A 10,875-nucleotide genomic window follows, 5' to 3' on the forward strand; every position below is an offset into this window, starting at 1 on the left:
GGCCCCCACCCCAAAAAAAATTTAAGCTTGTTGTTAAAAAATATTTTCAATTTCAAAATTTCATTTTTTCACCCTTATCCTCGACCCACCCCCCAAAAAAAATTTAAGTTTGTTTTTTAAAAATATTTTCAAGTTCAAATTTTTAATTTTTCACCACCACCCCCCGCGCCAGCCCCCTCCAACCAAAAAAAAAATTAAGTTTGATTTCAAAAATTATTTTCTACTCTAGTAAAAATAAAAGATATTTCTCAAAAACATTTTTCATTCAAAAACCAAACACTAAAAATCTTTTTCGGAAAATTTTTTATACTCACCAACCAAACATGAGAAAATAAGTAAAAAATCTACTTGTTTTCCAGAAAAACATTTTCCATGGAAAACATTTTCCTTCATACCAAACACACCCTTAATCATGCCACTAGAATATCAAAATGATATCTTTTCTAACTATTAATTGTCATTAATTAGATAAACAATATACCAAATTCATTTCAATATAATGCCAAAAATGATCAATCGTACCAACATGGTATAACTAGTATACCAATTTCAAAACAAATTTATGTAATTCTTTTACCAGAAACATACCAAAAAAAAAAATTAATGTTCATACCAAAATCTAACAATATATATTAAAAAATCGACATAATTAAAACTATTATACACAAACAGATCTGAATATTTTTTTCGGTATCACTGTTCATTTTATTTTTTTTACGTTTTTTTTGTATACCAATACAAATAAAATATCAGAAAGAACACTAATCTGAAGGATCCCATCTATCACCATGCTTTATTAATATTGATAAAAACTGTTCATTACAAAAAATGAAGATTATTGAATAAAAACGAATAGAAATTAGACAAGAGTGACGATTAAAGAGAAAATATTGAGAAGAGGGGGAAACGTTCAAAAAAGAAAATAAATATGTTTGAACAAATTCTAACAAGTAAAAGAAAATGCCAATAACTACTTTGAGCTAAACAAGGAAAACAAATATTCCTTTTGTTATGACTCTCCTATTTTTATGTCTCCTACTCCCTCTGTCCCTAATTACTTGTACACTTTTCCTTTTTTAGTTGTCCCTATAATTACTTGACTATTTTGACAAATCAAGAACGGATAATTTTTTTTTCCTATTTTAACCTTAATTAATTACTTTGATAAAGGTAGAACTTCTTGAAAATTTTAAATTTTTAATTCACCCACTGCATAATTAATTGGGGTAAAATGATAAACTCACTATGTCAATCATTGCTTTTCTTAATAGGTGTGTCAATTCAAAAGTGGACAAATAATTAGGGACAGTGAGAATATTAATTATCATTAATATTTTCAAATTATTTACTACTAAAATATCCGTTTTAATTGGTTTACTTACTTTGTATATTTTTTACACTTATTGGTTTTTATTGTTATTTTAAATCATTTTTTTAATTAAATTAAATGTTATAACCTATAAGTTTTATTGTTATAACTTGAAAGATAAAGAATAATGTCATAACTTATAATTATAGTTCTATTTATGTCGATTGTAAAATTTTCACATTTATTTATGAAAAGCAAAAACATTCAAGACAAGAACATTTATCTTATTGGTTTCATGTATATAAGTGTTTATGATAATTTTTCGTGGGACTAAGAGTGTCACCGTCTCTTCCTTCTAGGCCAAAATGGTGAATATTGAAGTTTTATTCACAATGAATTCTGTGATCGAAATATGTGTAATGTTAGTCATTCTAACTATTTTTCGTTTTAAATGAATTGTTGTCTTTTTTTCCTCTTTTGAATGATTTTTTTTACCATACCAAATCGAACCGAAATCAATAACAACCAAATCAATAAATGAATACATATTTGATTTGCTTTGATTTTGATTTTAACCAATAACCAACGCAAACCGACGCGTGAACACCCTTACTCCTATCTCTATTTTTTAAAGTAAATTTATTTTTATTTTATTTTCTATTTTTCCTTTTGATAATCACTTACGTAAGAAAGTGGAGAAATGACATAAATAGTCCTTTAACTATAGTATTAGGTCTAAAATGGTCTCTTAACTATACACTTAACAGATTTAGTCCTTTAACTATTCAAAAACTTATCAGCTTTGGTCTCTTAACTATGCACTTACCGGTTTTAGTCCCTCAACTATAAATTTACCGATTTTAGTCCTTTAAGTATTCAAAAACTTATCAGGTTTGGTCTTTGTCCATTTTTTTAATACAAATAGCTTAGGTTTATATTGATAGAATCCATGCCTCAAGAAATAAAATCCTTTAGCAACTTTTTCTGTTGTTTCTCTCTCTCCGCTACTTTTTCTTCAAATAAACCTTATGCGAAGAACCTTAACCTCAACGATTTAAAATAAAATTTACGAGGAAAGAAAATATAAGTCATAATTTTATTCAACAGAGGATAAAACGAAGCATATTATTACTACTAATGACTTGAATATGCTAAACTTTATTATAAAAAAAAAATCATTGCCCATTAAATTCAAAGTTTGTACTCCAACGACTTCATGGAACGGAATTTGTTTAATTTTTCAGAAATTGAAATTTATAAAATGGTAGATTTGCAATTTTTTTCAATTTTTTTTAAATAGATCAATTTTATTATTCTATTCATTTTATTTTACTTAAAGAAATTTGAGTAAATTAAATAAAATTCGCACTAGTTAGCATATTCAAGTGTGGATTCAACTCATTAACAATAATTATATGCTTAATTTTATTCTCCATTGAATAAAAGTAGGACGTATATCTTCTTTCCTCGTTAATTTTATTTTGAATAATTGAAGTTATTGTTCTTTTCATAAGAGTAGTTTGAAGAAAAAAGGACGGGGATAGAGAAACAACTTAAAAAATGGGTTAAAGATTTAATTTCACGAAGATTTCGGTCAATATAAACTTAAGCTATGTGTATTAAAAAAATAGACAAAGACCAAACCTGATACGTTTTTGAATACTTAAAGGACTAAAATTGGTAAGTTTATAGTTAAAGGACTAAAACCGGTAAGTATATAGTTAAGGGACTAAAGTTGATAAGTTTTTAAATAGTTAAAGGACTAAATTCGTTAAGTGTATAGTTAAGAGACCAATTTAGACCTACTCCTATAGTTAAAGAACTATTTATTTCATTTTCTATAAGAAAGTGTGATGCACTCTAAATTTTATAGACGTATTCAAATTCAATGCTTTAATTAGAAATCAGTGTCTGTTTATAATAGTTGATCAAAATTTCAATTCTAGTTTGAAATTGTAATTACAACAATCAAATTCTTTTAAAAGTTAAGCTTTCAATTTTCAATATCAAACTTTCTCATAAATTTATATTTTATATAAAAAATATATTGATTTTTTTAAAAAAAAAGATACACTCTCGATATGAAAAAATTATTCGTACAATGTGTAAGGATTATATTAAAGGATAATTAGTTATCAATGTGTAAGGATTTTATATATATATATATATATATATATATGTATGTATGTATGTGCATGTGTGTGTTTGTGTGTATTTGAAAGTTAATATTATAACATCTAATCAAGTTATAATGTGGTATTTTAGAATATTGTATTTACATTGTTTAATTATGAAATACAGTTTGTTCATTCAATAACTGTATAAGAATCGATTTTTTTATAAGAAAAAATATAATAGAATTTCTGAGATTAAATTTAAAAAATTAAGGACCCAAAATAATTTAATCCGTGTATCAAAGCGCATCGAGTCATACATCCTGAAAACGCTGAAAATTCTTCCAAGCAGAGAAATTAATTACTTACCTAATTAAGGGTGAATAGAGTTTGGACATAATTTGATCTAGTAATGCTGTAGTGGTACTACTCTATATGTAATCATTCAAGAAAGTAATTAATTAGGGACTTATAACCAAGTAGTGAATCAGATTTTCAAAATATTAACTTAGAAAATTGAATGTCTTAATAATATATATATATAACTACTATTAGATTCTCATTAGCTATTTCTCCTTAATAACCCCCCCCCCCCCCCCCCCCCCCCCCCNNNNCCCCCCCCCCCCCCCTCCCCAAACCCCCAACCAAATGAAATGTGAAAATTGAAAAAACTTTTTCATTTTTTGAATTTTTGGAATGGCCTTTCTATCCTCCACAAAGGTAGAAAATAAGATCTGCATATATTTCATCTTCTTCAAACTCTACTTGTGGAATCACATCGGTATGTTGTTATTGTTTATGAAATTAAAGTAGAAAAAAGGACCTCTTTCTCCTCTTTTTTTTTCTTCGAAATGTGAAAATTGAATTTTCTTTTTTTGTTTTCTTGAATTTTTTTAGAAATAACTTTAGAGACAAATACATTGTTAGAGCAAAGTCTATTATTTTAATAGAACTTGCATACGAGCTATTAACTCCACCTTTGATTTTAAGTGTAATACTCCAAAGTTACCCTTGATGACTTAATTATTGAATACTAAATGTCTAGACAAAAATATACTCTAGTAATCTAAATTTATTAAAATAAACAAATTAATGCCACAAAAAGACATTTTTAAAGTCCACTTGAAAGATTATCATTTAAACAAGTTTGATTACAATATATTCACATAAATAAATATAATATTAAAAATCATAAAGAAAGCGAATGTTATAAAGTTAGAAGATCTCTGAAATTAACCAAAAAATTAAAATAGCAAAGGAGACTTTTTCAAGTCAAGTTTGGGTATTCTTATTTTGTTCCCTTCCCCTCTCTATATATAAATAACATTAAACTTGTGAGATGCATTTTATTTATAGGTAAGAGATGAAGGAGATTTTGTTGAATTCTTTTTGGAATAAAAGTAATAATATTATATCAATTGTGGGAGCAAAATGGAAATATTTGAAGAGAGTTACAACAACAACTTATGTGACATTGTTGCTATTCTTATTTCTCACCATCACTGTTTCAGCCTTGTCCTATGTTGGATGGATTGATCTTGTAAGTCTTTTTTTCTCTTTTGTATCATCAGATCGCTTATAAGATAACTATAGGTATTATTACAAATAAAAATTAATTGCTACGTTAATCAGCTATAAGAAAAATATATTGAAGTAATTCAATCAGAATTGTAAAATAGAAGGCACTAAAAAGGAATGAAATTATACTCCTTTTGATTCGAATTTTGATAGGTTTCAAACATATGTAGATGGTCTAACATATATCATGGATAAATTACATGTGGTCAAGTAGGGGCGGAGCCAGATATAGCAAAGGGATTCATCTGAATCATTTTTAATAGAAATTATAATATTTATACATAATAGAAAAAAAATAAATTCTGTACTACTTGATTAGATGAAATTTTAGTGCCCCCTTCATTTAGTTTTGTTTGTCACTTTTCAAGAACGTTTAGTAGATGAAAACTTATTTGTCAACTTTTTTACTTGTTCAGTATGCATTTTGTTTTCTCCTTAAGAAAATATTAAAATTAAATATTTATTTGACCAAATTGCCTCTATTTACTAGATTTTGGAAATCTAAATTTGATTATAAGGTAGTCAATTCAATAACTTTGAAAAATTAATGATTACTTAACAATAAAGGTAAAGCGAAGAAAAGTAATTATATCTACTTTGATTTATTAATTGACAAGTAAAATAATAAAAATCTATTTTTAATATATTTAACAAGTAAATAAAAATGATTAGAAAAACAAATAAGTATTCCACCCAAAAAAACTATAAAAACCTTGGGGTCTGAAAAAAGTAAAACCGCAAAAATTTTGGACTAAATATTTGCATAAGAGGAAGACTTATGGTTCATGTTAAAAGTATGGAATGGGTAGATATTAGCTAAATAAAAGCCTAATATAATGACTATCTCAACAAATTTTATTTTAAATATTCAAACTATTGCTGGTTTCGATTGAACACCTGAACACGCGATAAAATATTCCTATGAAATACTTTTTGATCAAAATTTGGAATTTTTTATATATGTTCTCAAACATCTATATTATATAAATTAATTCATTTTTCATGTTCATTTATTTATTTTGGTTTAAAATTTGTGCAGGCAAAGCACTCCGTACATGTAAGGAAGAAAGCAGAAAGCATGGTCCCTAGTGTTGTTTTTATCGAGCCTGATAAAAAAGTAGAAAATCAACCAATGAGACCTCAAATTCTTGAATATCCATTGGATTGTAATGCATGGAACAAAACCAATACATGTCCAACAACTTATCCAAAGTCCTATAAACCCTTAAACCCTAACAACTCAACATGTCCCGAATATTTTAGATGGATTCATGAAGATTTAAGGCATTGGAAGAACACTGGAATTACTCGAGAAATGCTCGAAAAATCGAAAAAATATGCACATTTTAGATTAATAATATTGGACGGGAGGATTTATATTGAGCGTTACGCGAAATACTCGATAGAAACTAGACATTTATTCACGATGTATGGCATTGTACAACTCCTAAGGTTTTATCCCGGAAAATTGCCTAATTTGGAGATCATGTTCGATACCGATGACCGGCCGGTTATCCCGGAGAGGGAATTCCGGCGACCTGATTCCGGTCCACCGCCGTTGTTCCGGTACTGTTCAGATTGGCAGAGCTTGGATATTGTTTTCCCAGATTGGTCATTTTGGGGCTGGTAATTAATTATTAACCTTTTCTCACGCCTTTAATATATATATTTTTTTTATGATGATAATGTCTGGTCCAACTTTCGATTTTGGTACTGATTAAATTGTATTTAATTATATTTTATTGAGATAGAATTTACTTATTTATATGTCAAAGGTCAAGGAAATAAACCTACTTAAAATTAATTTGTGATCTTCTTTATATAAATATATGTTTTTTTAAAAATAAATTAAAAGATTATAAATCCTTTATGGGTTCTAATCTATTTATTTGTTTAGTTTTTGTTAGTCATGAAAATCCTTACCATGAATTTTTAATATTTTATTCTAATTTTTACAAGTCATGTAAACTTATTTATGATTAAAAAAATATAATAAGTCATATTTATTACAACTTAGATTCAAAAGTCTATTTTTATCCTTACTAGTATCTGACCATGTATCGCACAGGACTGCCTATTGCACTTGATATCTTTAGTGTGATTCACACTTTACAGTTTGTTATATTGAAATGAGATTTACTTTGTGTACACCCAAAAAATAGCGATCACCAGTTGATATATGATTGTGATTTTGGTAATTTTGATTGTTTATAGGGGAGAGACAAATATAAGGCCATGGAGAAGTATGCTAAAGAATATAAAAGAAGGGAACAAGAGAAGTCAATGGAAAGATAGGATACCCTTGGCTTATTGGAGGGGAAATCCACTTGTTTCTCATGTTAGAAAAGACCTTATCAAGTGTAATGTTACTAACAAACAAAATTGGGACACTCTATTATATCCTCAGGTATATTATCATATCTTTCAACTGGTCTTCGATATTTATTTTAAAATTTTGATTAATTTAAATTTATATTATGATTCAAATTTTGATAATTTTTGGTTAGGGGTTGTGGGATCCTATCCACAACCCTAATGGTACTTTTTAGGTGATGTTATAGTGCCACATTGTGTTTAACATGTTCAAAATTTGAAAAACGGAATTTTTTAAAATTGATAATAAAAATTTGTCACATAATTTTCTTTTCTTTTCTTTTGATTTTTTGACTTGTGTTTGATATTTATTTTATGGGATTTCGATTAATTTGAATTTGTGTTACGATTCAAATTATTCAAGACTTTTGATTAAGGATGGAGAGATCCTACCCACGACCCTAATATGGTATTTTCTAGGTGGTGTTAGTTATAGTGCCACATTGTATTCGAGTACATGTTCAAAATTTGAAAAACAAATTTTTTTCTCTTATAATTTTTCAGATTTAAAATATATTTATTATTAGGAAACCTTATGATGTACTCCTCCGTCCCATTTTATATGTCACGTTTTTACTTTGCACTTGCATTAAGAAATGATGTAACTTTACCCTTCTACCCTTATTTAATGTTTTCTTAAATCAACTTTATTAATAAATGACAAGCTTAGTTAACTATTCTATAAAGCGTATAATAGGCTAAATATAGTAATTTATGCATAAATTTTATAAAATGATAAGTATTGTGGTCCAACTATTTATAGAAATGGATGACATATAAAATGGGACGGAGGGAGTATTATATATGCATCTTTTTGAATAGCATTTCTTTTTGTGAAAAGAAATTGAGTAGATCTATCTAGCCATTAATTCTCATATATATAATTTTACCAATTGACATGATTAAATTAATTTATTTCTTAGCCTATTACATAATAACATAATCCTTTTATCTTCTTCTTTTTTTCAAATGACAATCTTAGGATTGGAAAAATCAATCCAAAATAGGGTACAAGGAGTCAAATATTGAAGACCAATGCACACACAGGTTAGTAAATATATACTACTATAATATAATATTCCAAATTAAAGATTTTTAATTTTCTTGTATTAATTACTAATTATTAAAATTTGAAAATTGTTATTATATTATATAGATACAAAATATATGTTGAAGGATGGGCATGGTCAGTTAGTGAGAAATACATATTTGCATGTGATTCACCAACATTATACATAGAGTCTCACTTCTATGATTTCTTCATAAGAGGAATGATCCCACAACAACATTATTGGCCTATCAATGATAATGACAAATGTAAATCTCTCAAGTTTGCTGTTCAATGGGGAAACAATCACACTCACAAGGTACATGACAATTTTTTCAATTTATTTTATTTTTCACGACTATAAATATGATGTTCATTGGTTACTTTTTAGTCATATCTTTGAAAAGTAATCATTTCTATGACTTTTTTTTTTGTAACACGGTTAATATTACCATAGACAAACAATATCGTAAAAATTGAAGAAGCTAAAGAGCACCTCAACATCTCTTTTCTCTAACATGCAAGATGATCATAGGGCTCAACAATGAAACAAAACACTAGTTCTAAATTTCAGAGGTAAAACTTTATATGATAATGTCTTGGAGTTTAATTTCACCTATGAATTTTGAAATCTCATGTAAGTGGACATCTCGAGCGTGGAAAATTTTAATAAGGGCCTATCATTATGAACTAGAATCAGGATGAGTCTTGTTCTGATGTCATGAAAAGAAATAAATTATAGCCTAACTAACCCCAGAAGTTAGCTCAAGAACACGATTGTCCAAGTCACTCATCCCATAATTGACTGATATTGGACTTCTTCAACACTCTCCGTCAAAAGTATGTTTGGACTTTGGTGTTTGATTAGACACGAAATTCAAAGGAAAAAAAGAGATTTTTTATGCATATGATTCCAAACAAGTCATGTACATTTGTTTGAAGTTTAAAGTTAAATCATTTCTAAATAAGCAACTATAACATATTTTTGACATCAGAAACAAAAGTGTGTATATGCCTTTGCAATTCTATTTCTTTAGTTTGACAAACCTTCTTGTGAATTTGCTGAGAATTTTCAGGCAGAAGCAATAGGAAAGGCAGGAAGTGAATTCATTCATGAAGATATGAAGATGGAACGTGTTTTCGATTACACATACCATCTATTGAATGAATATGCAAAGTTACAAAGATTTGATCCAATTGTTCCTCAAGATGCTACTGAAATATGTTCAGAATCATTGGCATGTCCATTAGATGGTTTATGGAGAAAGTTCATGGAAGAAGGTTTAGAGAAATCTCCAAGTTATAGTGATCCTTGTATACTTCCACCACCTTATGATCCTCAACAACTGAAGACATTTGTTGAACAAAAAGTTAATGCCACAAAGCAAGTGAGGTCATGGGAGAGTGAATATTGGTCTAGTTTAAACAAGAAGCAATAGGGTGCCCTTTTTGTTAAGTTATTCAATTTGCTTATTGTATCCCTTATGTACTATTTGTCATGGAATATGTGCACCAGCTATCTTGATTTTGGTGATTTTGTTTACAAAATGACATCTCCTTCAAGACTTCTTTTTCTTGTGATAGACAATATATTATTACGTTACATAGTTCATTATATATTATATCTAGGGATAAACATTATATAATGGTGGTAGGTATTCCGTGGAATTAGTCGAGGTGCACGAAAGCTGGTCTGAACACTACCGTCATAAAAAAAACATTATATATAATGTATGAATCTTGTATAGAAGTGTATAATAGTATATGAAATGTGTTTATACACAAATATGGGATAAACCATCTAACAAACTCAAAATATGGACTACGTGGCGTAAGTATTTTCTCCCACTAGACATAGAGGCAATTTCCCCTTCTTTTTTTCCCCTCCTTTAGGCATTAGGCTTTGAATCCACTGTTTTGATATGGCTATTTTGTGGTAAAACACGCTCTCTATCAAGAAATTCTTCATTTCCCAAAATTCGAACTTTAAACCTCTAGTAATTAAGGGTGAATGTGCAACTGCTAAAACCAAACCGTCAAGGTATTATATGCTCTAACCCAACCTTTGGGGCCTCATAGGTTAGTCCTTTGGGTTTCAACAGTTAAATCCTGAACTTGGCCTTATATATCTGTTTTGTGCTAAAACACACTCTCTATCAAGAAATTCTTCATTTCCCAATATTCGAACTCAAAACTCTGATAATTAAGAGTGAGGGTGTGTTTGGTATGAAGGAAAATGTTTTCCTAGAAAATGTTTTTCTGGAAAACAAGTTGATTTTTGACTTATTTTCTCATGTTTGGTTAGTGATTAGAAAATATTTTCCGGAAAAGATTTTTAATGTTTGATTTATGAATGAAAAATATTTTTGAGAAATATCTTTTATTTTTACTAGAGTAGAAAATAATTTTTGAAATTAAAAATATTTTTTAAAAACAAACTTAAATTTTTTTTT

At 28.0% G+C, this 10,875-nt stretch overlaps 1 protein-coding gene across 1 annotated transcript; it reads left to right on the top strand.

The window, feature by feature from the left end:
• The first annotated feature begins 6,046 nt into the window (after window positions 1-6,046).
• Window positions 6,047-9,884, top strand: LOC125868092 (uncharacterized). Its single transcript, XM_049548693.1, has 5 exons — window positions 6,047-6,627; window positions 7,216-7,408; window positions 8,357-8,421; window positions 8,531-8,741; window positions 9,499-9,884. The coding sequence occupies exons 1-5, from the start codon at window positions 6,080-6,082 to the stop codon at window positions 9,859-9,861; spliced, it is 1,380 nt and encodes a 459-aa protein (XP_049404650.1). The 5' UTR covers window positions 6,047-6,079; the 3' UTR covers window positions 9,862-9,884.
• Window positions 9,885-10,875: the final 991 nt, after the last annotated feature.

The sequence above is a fragment of the Solanum stenotomum genome, chromosome 6 (assembly GCF_019186545.1).
Source record: "Solanum stenotomum isolate F172 chromosome 6, ASM1918654v1, whole genome shotgun sequence".
Taxonomy (NCBI): domain Eukaryota; kingdom Viridiplantae; phylum Streptophyta; class Magnoliopsida; order Solanales; family Solanaceae; genus Solanum; species Solanum stenotomum.